The following is a 19,271-nucleotide window of genomic DNA, read 5'->3' as shown; positions in this document are numbered from 1 at the left end:
TGGGAAATTAAATCTGTTGGTAAGTTCTCTTTCTAACAAGTAGGAATAAAAAATTAAAAGGTCTACTCTGTAATGTGCTCAGGATTACTTTAGATGTGTATAAAATTCCCTGGTATGGTATCTCACAGATAGTAAGTATTCAGTAAATGATACTGTTATTAATTGGCAACAGGAAAACATGATAATCTTCTGTTTATGCAAAGTATTTTTTAAAAATTATTTTTGTATTTATTTTTTAAGTATGCTCGTACCCTTGTGCGACTTTTAACTCACAACCCTGAGATCAAGAATCACATGTTCTACTGACTGAGCCAGCCAGGTGCCCCTTACACAGAGTACACACGGTACTTTTGGTATTTGTGAAATTGGATGTTCTGATCCCCCCCCAAGATTTTTTAATTTATTTAGTTGACAGAGATTGAGAAAGAGCACACAAGCAGGGTGAGCAGCAGAGGGAGAGGGAGAAGCAGGCTCTCTGCTGAGCAGGGAGCCTGATATGGGGCTCGTTCCCAGGACCCTGGGATCATGATCTGAGCAGATGCTTAACTGACTGAGCCACCCAGGCACCCTGGATGTTCTGATTCTTGAAGACTTCTGTGAGGGGTACCCAAGTGACAAGTCACCATGGAACTTAGAGTAGTAGTGAGTGTAGTTACTAAACTTCGGTAAAGAATACTAGTCCGAGGTCTTAGAGTTGAATTTATAAAATTATATATATTTTTTACAAACACTTATATAGCAGTATACAAAGCTTATTATAAATATCAACGCATTTGATCCTGGCAGTAATCCCACGAGGTTGGTACTGATTGTTTCTGTTTTACAAATAAGAAAATGGAATCCTAGATTGGTTAAATGTTTTTTTACCCTAGATCATAAAGCTGTAAGTGGTGGAGTCAAGATTTAGAATCAGGCGATCTGTCTTCTGATCTTGGAATGTAGTCATATTCTCTTTTCCTACATATAAAGTGGTATACTATAAATACTCTCTCCTGGTTTTTTCCTTCATTTGATTCTCTAGATTATTTTTTTTTCAAGATTTTATGTATTTATTTGACAGAGGGAGGAAAAGCAGAGGGAGCCACAGACTCTCCGCTGAGCAGAGAGCCCAGCATGGGGCTCGATCTCAGGTCCCTGGGATCATGACCTGAGCTGAAGGCAGATGATTAACCCACTGAGCCACCCAGGTGCCCCTGATGCTTGAGAGTATCTTATGCAAATAATGTCTGCAAATGATGACAGTTTTCTTCTGCTTGATCTTAAAGGGAGTACTGTGAATTTATTCCAGTAAATAAACCTGACATTTACTATAGATTTTTTTGGCAAATAACCTTTACCAAGTTAAGGAAATTCCCTTTTTTCCTAGTAACCAAAGAAGTGGTTAAAGCTTTTTATTTTTTAAATTATTAAAGATTTTATTGATTTGAGAGAGAGAGAGATCGTGAGCAGGGGGGAGGGGTAGAGGGAGAAGCAGGTACCCCGCTGAGCAGTGAGCCCGATGCTGGGATCATGACTTGAGCCAGCTGCCCGAAATGTTTCTCTTTAACCACATACTTATCAAAAGTTGTTAATGGTCAGTTTGGTTCTAGCTATTCTAGTGGGTATGAAATAGTATCTAGTTGTGGTTTTGTTTTTTTTTTTAAAGATTATTTATTTATTTATTTGAGAGAGAGAATGAGATAGAGAGAGAGAACATGAGAGGGGGGAGGGTCAGAGGGAGAAGCAGACTCCCTGCCGAGCAGGGAGCCCGATGCGGGACTTGATCCCGGGACTCCAGGATCATGACCTGAGCCGAAGGCAGTCGCTTAACCAACTGAGCCACCCAGGCGCCCTCTAGTTGTGGTTTTATATCCCGGCTTACTAATAAGGTTGAGTACCTTTTTTTTTTTTTAAGACTTATTTATTTGATACAGAGAGAGAGAGGGAAGGGGGTGCGCAGAAGAAGAGAGAATCTTAAGGACACTGTGCAGAGTCTGAGCCCAATGTCAGGCTCGATCTCATGACCCTAAGATCATGGCCTGAGCTGAAACTAAGAGACCCTTTAACAGACTGTGCCACCCAGGCACTCCAAGGTTGAGTATCTTTTTATATATTCATTTGGGTATCCTCACTTGTAAAGTGCTTGTTCAAGTGTCTTCTCCATTTTGCTGTTGGGTTGGTTGTCTGATTATTTTACTTTTAAATGCATCATTTGTAGCTTGCTTTTTAACTTCTTAATGGCGTTTTGATATAAAAGAATTTACCTTTAGTGTACTCTGACTTGTCTTGTTTATGGTTGATTTCTTTCTGTACCCTGCATAAAAAATTTCCTGTGTTGAGGTCATGAAGATAACCTCTTATGTTAGCTTTTAGAGAGTTAACTTTGAGGAGTTTTGTCATTCACATGTAGATTTATAATCCACCTAGAATTGAGATTTGTGTGTGGTGATGATAGGTAATGGTAAAGTTTCATTTTCTTTCCATTTGTACCCTTTACTAAGGGAGAGTGACCTTTCCCTACTGCTCTCCAGTGCTACCTTTATAATCAAGTTGTCTGTACATGGGTGATTTATTCTGCTCCTTTGCTTAATTTTAATTCTTTTCACCAGCATGACAGTGGCTTAATCACTACAGTGTTAAGTACCCAGTAAAGTAGTTCTCTTTTTTTCGATTGTCTAGTTATTCATGTTCTTTTGCATTTATTCATAAATTTTATTTTATTTTATTTTAGAGAGAGAGCAAGCATGAGCAGGAGGGGCAGAGAGAGAGGGAGAGAGAATCTCAGGCAGACTCCACACTGGGTGTGGACTCTGAGATCATGACCTGAGCAGAAACCAAGAGGCGGACACTTAAGCGACTGTACCACCCAGGCACCCCTATTCATAAATTTTATAGTCAGCTTGTCAAGTTCCACAGAAATACTGCTTGGAATTTTGATTAGGTTTTTATTGAATTTATAGATCAATTTGGGAAGAAATGACACATACTATTGAAAATATTTGCATGCGCTCTTGGGCTTGTTCTCTCTCAATTGTCTTTAATGTTTCTAATGATAGTTTGTAATTTTATCCCCAGAGGTCTTGCATATCTTTATTAGATATACTTTATTCCTATGAATTTATTACTATTATAAATTATAACAATAAAATTTTTTTCATTTCTACTTTATTGCTGGTTAAGTTTAATAATATGTTGACAGTCAGTATAAGAAAAAAGGAAAAGAAGAAGATAACAGGAGAGGAAGAAAAGGGGAGTATGTCAGAGGGGGAGACGAACCATGAGAGATGATGGACTCTGAAAAACAAACTGAGGGTTCTAGAGGGGAGGGGGGTGGGGGGATGGGTTAGCCTGGTGATGGGTATTGAGGAGGGCACGTTCTGCATGGAGCACTGGGTGTTATGAACAAACAATGAATCATGGAACACTGCATCAAAAACTAATGATGTAATATATGGTGATTAACATAACAATAAAAAAATTAAAAAAAATATGTTGACAGTCAGATAACTCACTTATTTCAGTAATTTATGATAGATTGTTTTGGATTACCTGCTTTTAAAATTGTATCATTTATAAGGAATATCAGTTTTATATTTCATTTTTTTTAAGATAATTTTATTTATTTGACAGACAGAGAGGGAATACAAGCAGGGGGAGTGGGAGAGGGAGAAACAGGCTTCCCAAGCTGAGCAGGAAGCCTGATGCGGGGCTCGATCCCAGGACCCTGGGATCATGACCTGAGCCAAAGGCAGATGCCCAACGACTGAGCCACCACCCAGGTGCCCCTTTTATTTCATTTCTAATCCTTATATCTCACTTCCTTTTCTTAACAGCATAGGGCAGGACCTTTGGAACAATATTGGATTAAATAGTTATAGTGAACATTCTAGTGTTACTTATGATCTCGGGAAAGCTTACAACATTAAACCATTAAAAATGTTGGCTGTAGGATTTTTTTTTTTGTAATTTTTATTTTTTATTCATGAGAGTCAGAGAGAGAGAGAGAGAGAGGCAGAGGGAGAAGCAGGCTCCCCGCCCAGCAGGGAGCCCGATGTGGGACTCGATCCCAGGACCCCGGGATCATGACCTGAGCCGAAGCCAGACGCTTAACCACCTGAGCCACCCAGGCGCCCGGCTGTAGGATTTTTAAGATACCCATTATCAGAATAAGGAAGTTTTTTTCTATAAGTATGATAAAAGATTTTTTAAAATCCTGAATGAATTTTATCAGTGTTCATTCATCTATTGAACGGTTATACATATTTTTACACTTGGAAATTATGAGTGGTTTTTGTAAGTTAAACATAAAAAAATTTTAATAAACCCAACTTGCTTATGATTGTTATTATTATGGTAGGTTTAATTTGTTAATATTTGTTGAAGATTTTTACATTTATGTTCATGAATGAGATTGCCTTATAACTTTGCTTCTGTGAACTTGTCATTGTCAATTTCTGCTAAGTGTGTTTGGCCTCACAAAAAGGGCTGGGGAGTGTTTTTTGTTCTGGAAGACAAAAGTATAGTAACATTGTTTTATTTTTTCCTTATATGATGTAATTCACCTTTGAAAGCTATTCGTTCTGGGGTGCCTGGGTGGTTCAGTCGGTTAAGCGCCTGCCTTTGGCTCGGGTCATGATTCCAGGGTCCTGGGATCAAGCCCCATGTCGGGCTCCCTGCTCAGTGGAGAGCCTGCTTCTCCCTCTGCCTCTGCCTCTCGCCCTGCTTGTGCTCTCTCTCTGTCAAATAAAGAAATAAAATCTTAAAAAGAAAAAGAAAAAGAAAGCTATTTGTTCCGGAGATTTCTTTTGGAACAGTTTTAGTTAATGGTTAATTTGTTTTAGTGATTTATTTCTTCTTGCAGTTTTGGTAAATTGTATTTTTCTAGGAATTTATGTACATTTTATCTTAAGTTTTCATATTGTGTTATTCAGAAAATCATTTCATTATCTTTTTTTTTTTTAAAGATTATTTATTTATTTGAGAGAGCGAGAATGAGAGAGAGAGAGAGAGAGAGAAGAGGGTCAGAGGGAGAAGCAGACTCCCTGCTGAGCAGGGAGCCCGATGCGGGACTCGATCCCGGGACTCCAGGATCATGACCTGAGCCGAAGACAGTCGCTTAACCAACTGAGCCACCCAGGCGCCCTCATTATCTTTTTAATATCTATAGGATATACAGTGAAGCTCCCTTTTCATTCTCAACTTTATTTGTGCCTTTTTATTTTAAACTCTATCAGTCTCAGTAGGGACTTAAATTTATTAGTTTTGAGGGGACAAACTTTGGTTTAGTTTGGTTGTCTTTTCTGTTGATGTTGGCTTTCCATTCCATTCCATTAATTTCTGCTCTTAAATTTTTTTTCCTTCTACTTACTTTGGGTTTTTTAGATATTAATATGGTTTGATTTCTCTTTGAGTTTGCTAGTTTTTCTAAAGCAATTTATAGAGACAATTTTGTTTTAGGCAGAAGAGCTTCGGACTCAGACCTGGGTTTCAGTCCCTTTTCTGCTTCTTGAAACAACCATGAGATAAATTCAAATTTCAATAAATAATAATTGAGCATTTACAGCACATAGCTGTTAAGAAGATAGATTCCTACTCTCACAGAATTTACTTATTTTCTCTAGCTATCATTTTCCCGGCTATAAGAGGGAATGGGGGATGACAGTGATGATTAAGTGCCTGTTATGTGCCAGGCACTTTTTCACTAATGTTAACCACCTTCATCCTCACAGCAACTCTATAAAGGAACTGTTTTTACTGTTCCCATTTTACAGATGAGGAACTTGAGACACAGAGAAGTTAAGTAACTTGTCTGAGGTTACACAGTGGATAAGTGGTGGAACTAGGTTTGAATCAGATGTGGGGTTATTGTTACAGGCATGCCAGAGAAGACCTTGCAATAGATGTCACTTTCTTTTTTTGCCTTTGCTATCCCCTCACCATTATCCCTTGCAATTTTGGGTCTAAATGAAACATTTGTTGGGAAAAACCCTAATTTCCTACATTCCCAGTAGTTTTCTTTGGAACATTCAGTATTCAGAGAGTTTGATATAGTTCCCTTCCTTTGTTATTAATTCCATAACTAATTTATATTTATTTAAAATAATATAAATATATTTATATTTATAGCTGCATTCAGAAAGTTCTTTTTATAATTAGTTGTGTAAGCTGGTATTGATTGCCAAAAGTTGGTAGAACAGATTGATATAAATATTTGTCTTCAACCAGGAGCCGCGTTAGAAGTTTGCCCTTTTTAAAGTGGACAGAAGGGACTTTGCCTACACCACAAGGAAGCTTTGCTTCCCCTCTCCTTTCTTCTACAGCAGTCTGTTGCTGGAAGACTGCACTAAATTTTTACGGCTGGCTTCATTAACAGTGACTTGAATTATACATTTACCCACTTCTTATCTTCTATATAGGGCTTTCTTTACCATTTCAGGAAAGATTGCTATTTTATGGGGGAACAAAATACATTAAGTTTAATACAGTATTTCAACTTTTAATTTTTAAATCATATTAGAATAATAGCATATAGAATAAGTTAGCATATAGAATTAAGTTAGCAAAAAATAAGTATATCTTGTTTCTAATAGTGAGTTCTTGTGTGTCAAATAATTAAAAAATTAGATCAGTTTAATTGGGATTGGGGACAAAAAGGGATAAAGAAACAAGTTTCCAGGTTGTATTGCTATTAACTTTACCATCTGTGCCATCAGCCTACCCTCCCCAGCAATGTAAACTCAGTAATTTATAGCCACTAACAATTATTAAGCACTTACTATATGCCAATCATTTATTAAGTACTTTACATGCATTTTTCCTCTCTGTCATCCTCTTTAAAAACTCTCAAGTGGGGCTAGGATTTTATCCCAAGGCTCAGAGTATGTTAAATTGGGTCTTCCGCAAATCTTTTTGAACAAATAAAAGAAGGAATGTATAAATGGAATAGTCCCTTAAAGGTATTTTGTCTTTTTGTTTATCAATTTCAGGAAGTATTTCTCCTAAGATAATTTTCTTAAAACTGTGTGGAAATGCTGAAGAGAATGTACTCAAACCTGCAGAGCTTGAATGTCGGCATTTATAAAATTTAAGGAGATGAATACTTTTATTTTTTTAAGAGATTTTAGCTGGTAACATCACATTTCTGTATAATTGGTGTCTTAGCTTTTTCTGCCAATATTTGGTATAGAGTTGGTTATCTTAACCTTAGATTCTCTATTTGTTAAAGATACTTGGAAAAGAAGCTAACTAGTCACTACCTTCAGTAAAGATGCTTTTATAATATGGACAGTGATAATCTGCTTGTTACCTGCTTTTGGTTTCCCTCTTCTTTTTCTCTTCTTTAAAACTTTTTTTTTTTTAAAGACACATTTATTCAGCGTCATGATCAGACTATTACATTTAGCAATCAACAGCATGGATGCAAAAAAAAGAAAACTACATTAAAACCCTTTGTTGGAATGCTTTACACTTTCCACAGAACAGAAACTAAAATAACCTGTTACACAATTAGTCACAAATACAGTCCTCGAGTTTTTTGCCCATACACATGAGTATTGTCTAAAACATGTCTTTGTAGCAGCTAGGCCCTGCCACCACTGTGCTTGGCTGAGTTCACAAATCTGTTGTAACCTGTAGCTTCCCTGTCATTTCTCTGGCTCTCCTCTCCTGCTAAACTTTGTTTCCTGGCAGTAATTAAAACCTTCTGCCACTGCCATAGCTACTGCTGCTGCTGGAACCACCATAGCCACCTTGGTTTCATGGTTTGGCAAAGTATTGGCCTCCACCACCGTAGGGGCCAGAGCTTCTGCCTCCAAAATTTCCTCCTTTCATGGGTCCAAAATTTGAGGATTGATTGTTGTAATTGCCAAAATCATTATAGCTTCCGCCACCTCCAGGGTTGCTTCCATCATTACCAAATCTGTTATAGCCATCCCCACTGCCACCATATCCACCACCACCTCGACTGCCACCAAAGCCACCTCGACCACTGAAGTTCCCTCCACGACCAAAGTTGTCATTCCCACCAAAACCACCTCCAAGATCACCACCAAGTTTCTGGAACCACTTCGACCTCTTTGGCTGGATGAAGCACTAGCCACCTCTTGCTTAGATAGGGCTTTCCTTACTTCACAGTTGTGACCATTCACAGTATGGTATTTTTGAATGACAATCTTGTCTACAGAGTCATGGTCATCAAATGTTACAAAAGCAAAACCTCTCTTTTTGCCACTGCCTCGGTCAGTCATGATCTCGATCACTTCACTTTTCCCATACTGTTCAAAATAATCTCTTAGATGATGTTCTTCAGTGTCTTCTTTAATGCCACCAACAAAAATCTTTTTCACAGTTAAGTGCGCACCAGGTCTTTGAGAATCTTCTCTTGAGACAGCCCACTTTGGTTCCACAACTCTTCCATCCACCTTGTGTAGCCTTGCGTTCATGGCTGCATCCACCTCCTCCACAGTAGCATATGTGACAAACCCAAAGCCTCTGGAGCGCTTGGTGTTTGGATCTCTCATTACCACACAGTCCGTAAGCGTTCCCCATTGCTCATAATGGCTCCTCAGACTCTCATCGGTTGTTTCAAAGCTCAAACCTCCGATGAAAAGCTTCCGCAGCTGTTCAGGCTCTTTGTGAGACTCTGACTTAGACATGACAGCGGTGGGAGGGGAGACTTTAACAATGCTTACTCTGCGGCATCCACGGGCAGAAAGCTCTTCTTTAAAACTTTTATTCAGTTTATCTAAGCCAAAAACAAAAAACAAAAAAAAAACAAAAACAAAAACCAAACCCACCAAACAGTTCACCCATTTTCTCTTTTTCTCTTTTTTTAAAACACATGACTGTCAGCTGCAGTGTGCAGTGCACAGTGATAATGAGGTAGACTGTTACAGTAGTCTTCCTTTTGTTTCTGTGCCACTGACGAGGGATCTGGAAAGGAATTTTATTGGTTCCTCATTTCCAAAAGGGCTTACCTTTGAAAAAAATAATTTTGTCTCTACCTGGATTACCAGCTAAGACTTGGAAACAAATTGTAGGGCAAAAGGATTGCTGAGGAGGGTTAAAGAAGGATATTTTGATAGGAAACACAAAATTCATCTTGTTAGGAAGCAACTAAGCAAATAGGAAAGGCATCATATATATTCTTAGTAGAATGGATTCTTAATATTATTTTTGTTTTTGGTGTTTGATAATTAGTAGCTGTTTGAATTCTTACCCAGCTTTAATAAAGACTTTTTTAGTGTTTTGTATAACTCTTGAGAATTATCTGTCCTTTGGTACTATAAATATCCATTATCCAGTGTCATCTTCAAAATTTAGGTACTTTTACTGCTTCATTTTGATTAGTTTGGAACCTGATGATCAGGAAAACAAACCAGTGATTTAAAAAAAAAAAGTTTAAGAGGACATTTCTGATGTGTTAGAGATACGGGAAGACAGATTTGCAATTTGCATTTAATGGTAGGCATTAATTCTTTGTGACCAATTGGAAAATAGGTTTTAATGACTTGAGTATCATAAAATGTTCATAATTATTTGGTCTTTTTTTTGGTGATATGACTTTGAGATTTTAAAATGTGGAAAATACAACTTTTTGGTGGTACATTTTCAGTAGTTTTGTCAGTTAAGTAATGGATCACTTTCCTGGGCTAGTGACCCAAACAACTAAATTTTGTTAGGAGAATTTAGCTGGGAATATGGAGCGCAAAGTTGTTCATCTCTTATACTGCCAACTTGCTTTTTCTAACTAGAACTCACAGACTGAGAAACATTTCAGGTCCTAGGATTGGTTCTGATTAGCAAGCTGTTCTCGCTCTTAGTTACTTTTCCATTCTCACTCCTTCCAGGATGAACTAATAAGTAATTTTACTGCACTAATAACACTTTGAACATAAATGGCAAGGGAAGTAGGACAGTGGTGGAACAGTAAATGGACTTTCAGTATTGGTGAAAGGATGAGAAACTATTAAAAAATAAGAGAGGAAAGCTGAGCAACAAACCCTGGAGATTTTTTTTTTTTAGATTTTATTTATTTGAGAGAGAGAGAAAGCACATGAGGGGGGGGAGGGTCAGAGGGAGAAGCAGACTCCCTGCCGAGCAGGGAGCCCAGTGCGGGACTCGATCCCGGGACTCCAGGATCATGACCTGAGCCGAGGGCAGTCGTTTAACCAACTGAGCCACCCAGGCGCCCAAACCCTGGAGATTTTGAAATAGGAATGACCAACATCAGTTTTCCTTAGATGAATTTGATATGATGTCTTGGTTTCTGCCCCCATCCCAGCCCCACCCCCACTTTGTATTTAAAGTTTTAAGTGAATAGGGAAGTTGAAAGAATAGAATTATGGACAGCTATATTCTTGATGCCTAGATGGAGTGTTCAGTAGCAACATTTTGTTCTATGTCTCTTTCTCCTAATATATATAAATATTATGTACATTACACATAGCTTTTTGAGAGAGTTGTTAGCCTTTTACAACAAGTAGCTGTCTTCATGTTACCCCTAAATGCTTCAATATCTGTAGCCAAAAAACAAAGGACACTGTCCTATATACTTTAATACCATTAGCACACCTTAAGACATGAATAACTCTTTAATGGCATCTAATACTTTAGAGTCAGATATTTTTAGTTGAATCTAAAATATCTTTCAGTTATTCTTTTCAGATCAGGTTCATGCAAGGATATTTGGATGTAATGTCTTAGTCTTTCTAACTCTAGAACAGTCTTCCCATCTTTTTCTTCAGTGACATAACTTTTTTGAAGTAATCAGAAAAATTATCTTTAATGTCTCATATTCTGGGTTTGTCTGATAGTTTCCTTGTGGTGTCTGCCTTCTGAAGTTTCCTGTGAATTGGCATGATTACATACAGGTTATGCATTTTGAGCAAAAAATTACTGACTGTGTGATGTAGATACTTCATAGTGCATTCAGCCAGGAGGCACAAAATGACAGTCTGTGCCACTGGTAGTGATGCTAAGTTTGGTCCCTGGGTAAGTAATGTCTGTATGGTCTATTACAAAAACCTGTTTTTACTTTTTGCCTAGCAAATTGCTGATATTTTGGCGCTATACAAATATCCCATCAACCTTTTCTTAATGTTTTTAACATCTTTGATGATCTTTGCCTGATTGACTTACTGCATTGGGTTTTACAAAATGGTTATTTTTCAGATTTTGTTATTCTTTGTTAATTGGCATTCATGTCCAAACAAGAGCTTTTCCTACCTTTTCCTAGTAAACTGTAGTTCCTGCAGAAATGGTGGGATAAATGTAATTTTTCCTTATCTACTGGTTTTTAGAATGAGGAATTGTGTAGTAGTAGTCCCTTCAGTGATAGCAAATGAGGCTTTTTTTTTTTTTTGGTTGTCCTTTCTCTATCTCTATAATTATTATGAATCCATAAACTTTTTTTGCTGTCAAAATATTTTCAGTTAATTGACCTTTTTGATGGTCAAATCACCTGAAATTTGGCTAATTTTGAATCCCTCCAGACTGTCACCTGTGTTTTAGGGACACATCTCCCTTAGTCTTTGAGTGCTTCCTTGATCTCTGACACAGAGATTGTGTGGGTTTTTAATTGTGTTCATAATAGTACCTTCACTTGAATGAAACTTTCATTTAAAATTCTGACAGTTCTTTTTCTTTTTTTTTGAAGATATGTTCAGAGCCACTTGGGGTGCCTGGGTGGCTCAGTCAGTTAAGCGACCGCCTTCAGCTCGGGTCATGATCTCAGGGCCCTGGGATCGAGCCCCACATTGGGCTCCCTGCTCAGCGGGAGGCCTGCTTCTCCCTCTTCCACTCCCCCTGCTTGTGTTCCGTCTCTCGCTGTCTCTCTCTCTCTGTCAAATAAATAAAAAAAAATCTTAAAAAAAAATGTTCAGAGCCACAGTAAATAAATAAATAAATGAATAAAATTCTTACAATTCTATAAGCTCTAAATATCTCAGAAGTCCTCAAGAATCCTCTGGAATACTAGAAGATGGAAAAAAAAATGTCAGTTAGCAAATAACCTGTTTCTTGTTTCCTGAGGACAAAAACACTTAACCCCCCCCAATTAAAAAAACACTAATACTTAATTCTTAATGGTGTAGCCAAATTCTACACTCAAAAAGCACAGGTTTACATTAGGGCTACGTAAGAGATTCTCCACTTAATTATTGGCAAGGAGATTGTTAATATCCCAAAGGAATCTTTCAACTTGGAGAATAATCAGCCCATAGCACCTTCTCACTCTGCCTTAACCGCAGTAGGCTTTTAATACATAGTAGATTTCTTAATCATTTTTTCATCATAAGTGTGTTTCTTAATGTCCATCACCTTTTTTCCACATCCCTCACCCCTCCCACTCCTCTGGTAACCATCAATTTGTTCTCCATAGTTGAGAGTCTCTTTCTTTGTCTCTTTTTTTCCTTTGCTCATTTGTTTTGTTTCTTAAATTCCACATATGGGTGAGATCATATGGTATTTCTTTCTCTGACTGATTTATTTCACTTAGCATAATACTCTCTAGCACCATCCATGTCGTTGCGAATGGCAAGATTTCATTCTTTTTTATGGCTGAATAATATCCCATTGTATATATATGCCACACCTTCTTTAGCCATTCATCTGTCAGTGGACACTTGGGCTGCTTTCATAGTTCAGCTATTGTAAATCGTGCTGTAATAAACAGGGGTGCATGTATCCCTTTGAATTAGTGTTTTGTATTTTTTTGGTAAATACCCTATACAATTCTGGATCGTAGGGTGCTTCCATTTTTACCTTTAGAGGAACCCTCCATATTGTTTTCCATGATGGTTGCACCAATTTGCATTCCCATCAACAGTGCAAGAGGGTTCTTTTTTCTAAACATCTTTGCCAACACTTGTTTCTGCCTAATACTTTTTTTTAAAAGTAGGCTCCATACCCTGCATGGAGCCCAGTGCAGGGCTTGATCTCATGACCCTGACATCAAGACCAGAGCTGAGATCAGGAGTTGGATACTTAACTGACTGAGCCACCCAGATACCTCTACATAATAAATTTCTTATCTCGAAAATATAGGAATAACCCCCCATTGCTTTTCCAAGGTTCACTTATTATTGGCTGTTAATGCTTGATCATGCACTTAATCTAAAATGTAAAATCTAAAATATTTGTATTGAAATCTTCATCCCAGTACAAAATAAAATTAGATGAATGGTTTCACAAGTTGAGGTTTAAGATAAGTAAAAAATATATTTCTGAGAAAATGGAGTCCAGCAAAGTGAGTGGTATTGCATTCAACTGCACTACCTGTTTTACAATGAGTGTAATGGAATTGTGGGGAAAATTCCATACACATCTTCGTGCACGTGTATACTGAATAACAGGGATCTTATATTTCAGTTTTATAAACTCGACATCAAAGGTAATGGTACAGCATTTGCTAACAGTGCCCAAAAGATGAGTAACACTTAAGGCAGAGTTCTGAGAGATGTTGTTTTGCCTTTTTGGGCTCACATTGATCTGTACCTGTCCTTCTTTCTAGTCTTGGTTCACCTTCTGCTTGTCTAAAAAAAAAGAAGTGTTTGTTTCTGATACAAGAGGTATTGAATTTCTTTTCATCAATAATACCCATATAGTGTAGTATGCAGATATGCACTTTGGGTAAAGTACTCCCATATTCCTGATTTCTGTGGCAACAGATGGGTGGACTAAGGGTGGAACATTTCCATTGCTTTCTTTCTTAAGATTTATGTGTATTTTGAGAGAGAGAACGCACAAGGGGAAGGGAGAGAGAGTACTAAGCAGACTCTGTGCTAAGTGTGGAGCCTGACGTAGGGCTCGATCTTACGACCTGAGCCAAAACCCAAGAGTTGGCCGATTAACTAACTGTGCCACCCAGGTGCTCCAATTTTATCACATTTCTTAAAAGTGCAGTGTAGGGAAATGAGATGAAAATGTAATGATGGTTGAATGTTTCTCTTGGCAATTGACAGTATCCTTTTCTGATCACTCAAACTTCTTAACACTCATCCTTCCTATTTCTTCTGTTTTATTTAGTGAATTTGATCATTCTCTCCTGATTATACTGACCTTTCTCATTTTTCACAATACTACTTAAAAGTAGATTTTCCTAGTTTTTTGGCTGATTTTTTTCCCTTCAGGTTTTTAATTCCTTTCACTGTCTCTTATTGATACCATCAAATCTTGGTCTTAGGTTTCTCCATTTTTTCCATTTTTTTCCGCCTATATAGCCCTGTTTCTTTAGCTATTATATCTTGGGCAAATTCCAGTAAACAGACAAATAAGTAAAAATATGCACTCATGTACACACACTTCACAATCCCAATATGAATTATGTACACATATATGTATAGTTTCAACCCATACTTCTGTTACAGAATAGTTATACTTTGATGTCCTGTTATCACTGGAATCTTTTGTATCCAAATTCAGCATCTTCTGCCCTAAAATGGTTTTTCTTTTTTAACTTTCCCATTCTTCATGTCCTAGTTTAAAAACTTGTAGCTCCCAATCTGGTCAATAAGTTTCTTCTGTCTTAAAAAAAATGCTTTTTACATTTGCCTATTGAGGCAAGTCACTGAAAAGCCTAAGAAATGAGAAAGTGCGGGGGCTCCTGGGTGGCTCAGTGAGTTAAGCCTCTGACTCTTGATTTCGGCTCAGGTCATAATCTCGGGGTCATGAGATCAAGCCCCCCGTCAGGCTCCATGCTTAGCATGGTGTCTGCTTTGCTTGTCCCTCTCTGTATGCTCCCCCCTGCTTTCTCTCTCAAATAAATAAAATACATTTTTTAAAAAATGACAAAGTGCAGGATTGCAGAAAACTGTATGGTGCTGATCTCAAGATACCTGTAGCCGCACCATGAACGATTATGGGAATCCCTGAAGCCACTGGCAAAACCTCACATCTCCCAATGACTACATACCTATGTGCAGCTGCCCCTGAGAATAGTGACTTCTATTTCTCTTTGACCTTTAAATTTTTGTGTAGTTCTCTCTTGGTGGTAGATTTTCAAAATCGAATCCTGCTGGTAAGGGAGTGTGGGAAATGCTTCTAGATCCTGCCATATAGAGAAGAATTAAAAGATGGGGATAGTATAAAGTATCAGCAGGCAGTATGCAGCACACACCCTGAGTTCCCTTACTCAGAACAAATACAAACTCTTTAGCTTAGAATTTGTGGATCCAGCAATTCCAGGTCTAAGTATTTACCTGCATGAAACAAAACCACTTTCTCAAAGATGTATCTTTATGCCCCATGTTCAGTGCTTTATTATTTATGATAGCTAAGACATAGGAATAACCTAAGTGCCCATTGACAGATGAATGAATAAAGAAAATGTGATACATATGTACATATATTTAAATATTATTCAGCCATTGAAAAGAAGGAAATTCTGCCATTTGTGACATATGGAGGGACCTTGCAGGTATTATGCTAAGAGAAGTAAGTCAGACAGGAATGGCAAATGCTGTATGATCTTATATGTGGAATCAAAAAAAGCCGAACTCATAGGTACAGAAAACAGTTTGGTGGTTGTCAGAGGTGGGTAGTGGGGTGGAGGAAATGGGAAATGGTGGTCAAACGGTACAGACTTCCAAATTATAAGATAAATAAATCCTAGGGATGTAATGTTCAGCGTGGTGACTATGACTAACAATACTGTAGCGTATATTTCTTTTTTAAAAAGAGAAGGGGTGGGGAGGGGGCCGAGGGAGAGAGGAAGAGAGAGAATATTAAGCAGGCTCTACACCCAATGCAGACCCTGACACGGCTCAGTCTCACAATCCTGGGATTATGACCTGAGCCGAAATTAAGAGTTGGTCGCTCAACCGACTAAATCATGTAGGTATTCCTATATTGTATATTTGAATGTTGCTAAGAGAGTGATAGATGTTAAGTACATTTATTGCAGTGATCATCTCCCAGTGTATTTCATATATTAAATCATTATGTTGTACACCTAAAACTAATACAGTGTTATCTGACAGTTATATCTTTTTTTTTTTTAAGATTTTATTTATTTGACAGAGCACAAGCAGAGGGAGAGAGAGGGAGAAGCAGGCTCCCTGCTGAGCAAGGAGCCCAATGTGGAACTTGATCCCAGGACCCTGGGATCATAACCTGGGCTGAAGGCAGCCGCTTAACCGACTGAGCCACCCAGGTGTCCTTATGGCAGTTATATCTTAATAAAAACTTGTGGCTTTTCATGTTTGACACCTTAAATGACCAACCTTATCTTTTACATTCTGTTAGTAAATATTGTAGTTGAACCACCTATTGTTCTTACTGCTCTTTTGCTCTGTGACTTCAACTCCCTTAAATGTGAAGTTTCCTTCCTCTTTAAACACACAAATAACTAAGTCTTATACCCTAACTCAGGTGTTAACCCACTTCTCTCTCCTATATTAGAACTTCCACGTTTAAAAGTGTCTCTCCCACTGGAATGGATTCTTCTAAGAATAAGGACCTTATCTGCCTTTTTTGCCAATCTATTTCTAATCTTTACAAAATAATCTGACACATAGTAATTGCTTAATATTAAGTAAATGAATGTCTATGAGTAAGGTACTGGTCATATGGTATATCTCATATAAGATGTAATTCCAGTTAATCCACTAAAAAGAGAAGGAAATGAAACGTTATATGTACCGACAGAAAGATGTCTCTGGTGTAATTTTAAGTGATGAGAGAAAGTAACGTAAAATATCTAATTTTTCTAAAAATAATCTAAATATTTTTCTATACTTAGCAGTGGGGAAAATACACTGTTAACACTGAGTACCTAGGATGTTGGATGGGAGCTGAATACATCATATATTTTTGTATTTGAATGTTTTAAAACAAGCATACTATTTTTTAATGCAAACAGGTTTTTTTTTTTTTAAGACTTTTAAAATTTTTAAGTAATCTCTACACCCAAGTTGGGGCTCAGACTTATAACCTTGAGATCAAGCGTTGCATGCGGTCCCCAATAAGCCTCCTGGGTGGGTGCCCCTGTTTTTGGATTTTTTTTTTTTTAAAGAATAAATCTTAGCAGGTGTTGAAAAAATGCAGCACCTAGGCGTAAAATCATACAAGAAAAACCATAAAAGATGGCAACTTCCTTATTTCTTGCTTTATCTAAAATGAACATATAAAAAATAGAATTAATACAGAATTTAATTCCATTATAGTTAGCATACAGTTTTATATTAATTTCAGGAGTACAGTGTAGTGCTTCAACAATTCCATACATTGGCTTTGCTTTTGCTTTTTTTTTAAGAGTTTATTTTATTTTTTATTTATTCAATTTTTTATTTATTCAATTTTATTTATTTATTTGACAGAGAGAGAGATAGCGAGAGCGGGAACACAAGCAGGGGCAGTGGGAGAGGGAGAAGCAGGCTTCCTGCTGAGCAGGGAGCCCAGTGTGGGACTTGATCCCAGGACCCTGGGATCATGACTTGAGCCGAAGGCGGACGCTTAACAACTGAGCCACCCAGGCGCCCTTAAGATTTTATTTTTAAGTAATTTCTAGACCCAGCATGTGGCTGGGACCTACAACCCTGAGATCAAGAGTCACAGGCTCTACTGACTGACCCAGCCAGGCGCCCCAAGATTTGCTTTTTTTTTTTTTTCTTAAACTCAGCATTACGTAGCTGAACATTTTTTCTATCTCTAAACATAGAGATTATGACAGTCTTTTTAATTTTATTAAGTAATCTCTACACCCAGTGTGAGACTTGAACTCATTACCCTGAGATCAAAGAGTCCTGTGCTCTACCAACTGAGCCAGCCAGGTCCTCCATGACATTTTTTTAAGGCTTTGTGGTATTTCATTTTATTGACATAACATAATTTAACCGCTGCAGAAATATTTCTCATTAAATTTTCTTTTTTCTTGTAAAGGAATATAAGGAATGTCTCCTTCCAGTGAAATCTTAACAAAATTGTATTGTACTTTCAGTTTTGTGACCCAAACTCTCTCTCTATATATATAAAGTGTGTATATATATGTATATATGTATATTCCCTTTTAATGGTTTTGGCTTCATTCCTATATATTTCAGGTCTACGGATCAATGGAGAACTAATTACTGCCTATCCCCAAGTGGTGGTAGTGAGAGTACCAACCCCTTGGGTGCAAAGTGATAGTGACATCACTGTTTTGCGCCATTTAGAGAAGATGGGATGCCGGTTGATGAACCGACCTCAAGCCATCCTGAACTGTGTTAATAAGTTTTGGACTTTTCAAGAGTTGGCTGGCCATGGTGTTCCTTTGCCGGATACTTTCTCTTATGGTAAGTTCACTAATAAGAATTTGTAGCCTAAGTTTTACAGCACTTACAGTTTTGAAAGCCATACTAAATTAATAGGGTTATGTGATATGTGAAGGAACTTTTTATAGAAATAACTTTCAGTTTTGGGGCGCCTGGGTGGCTTAGTCATTAAGCATCTGCCTTGGGCTCAGGTCATGATCCCATGGTCCTGGGATCGAGCCCGACGTTGGGCTCCCTGCTCAGTGGGGAGTCTGCTTCTCCCTCTCCCACTCCCCCTGCTTGTGTCCCCTCTCTTGCTGTGTCTCTCTCTCTGTGTCAAATAAATAAATATCTTAAAAAAAAATAACTTTCAGTTTTAACAAACTGGGCATGAGAATTATAAATCTGTTTTAAGATTTAATTCCTTGATATTGGGAGAGTAGATTTAGCAAACTTTTTATAAAGGGCCAAATAGTAAATATTTTGCACTTTCTGGGTTGTCAGTCTTCTCTTGTGACCCTCAGTAATGCTGTTGTAGTGTGAAAGCTGCCGTAGACCACACTTAAATGAGTATGGCAGTCCAATAAAACTTTTTTATAAAAAAAGACACTGGACCAAATCTGTCTTAAAAGCCTTAGTTTGCCAATGCCACGGTAAAGATAATACAATTTGGTGACATCTCTGTTTAATGTCTGATTATCCTTACCAGCATTTTCATGGTAATTCTTCATAAATTTTTCATATTTTTTTAAGATTATTTATTTATTCATGAGAGACAGAGAGAGAGAGAGAGAGAGGCAGAGGGAGAAGCAGGCTCCCAAGGAGCAGGGAGCCTGATGCGGGACTCGATCCCAGCACCCTGGGATCATGACCTGAGCTGAAGGCAGACGCTTAACCAACTGAGCCACCCAGGCGCCCCAAATTTTTCATATTTTTTAAGAAAATGACACTGTCCTAGGTATACTTGAAAACCAGTGCTTCCAAAACTATCTATGGTAAAGGTAAAGGATCATTTTTTTTAAAAGACCACCATGCTGTGGATCAGTACTCTTATAACATATGATA

At 37.7% G+C, this 19,271-nt stretch overlaps 1 protein-coding gene across 3 annotated transcripts in view; it reads left to right on the top strand.

Moving 5' to 3' along the window:
• Positions 1 to 19,271, top strand: part of RIMKLB (ribosomal modification protein rimK like family member B) — a 97,381-nt gene that overhangs the window by 54,439 nt on the left and 23,671 nt on the right. For all 3 annotated transcript variants that reach the window (XM_073878008.1, XM_073878009.1, XM_025879980.2), the window contains exon 3: positions 18,018 to 18,248. In XM_073878008.1, the coding sequence (XP_073734109.1) occupies positions 18,018 to 18,248 (231 nt within the window). The remainder of the gene's footprint in view (positions 1 to 18,017; positions 18,249 to 19,271) is intronic.

This window comes from Callorhinus ursinus, unplaced genomic scaffold (assembly GCF_003265705.2).
Source record: "Callorhinus ursinus isolate GAN/ISIS: 27379988/994484 unplaced genomic scaffold, GSC_fseal_2.0 scaffold27, whole genome shotgun sequence".
Taxonomy (NCBI): Eukaryota; Metazoa; Chordata; class Mammalia; order Carnivora; family Otariidae; genus Callorhinus; species Callorhinus ursinus.
This window is presented reverse-complemented; position numbering and strand designations above follow the sequence as displayed.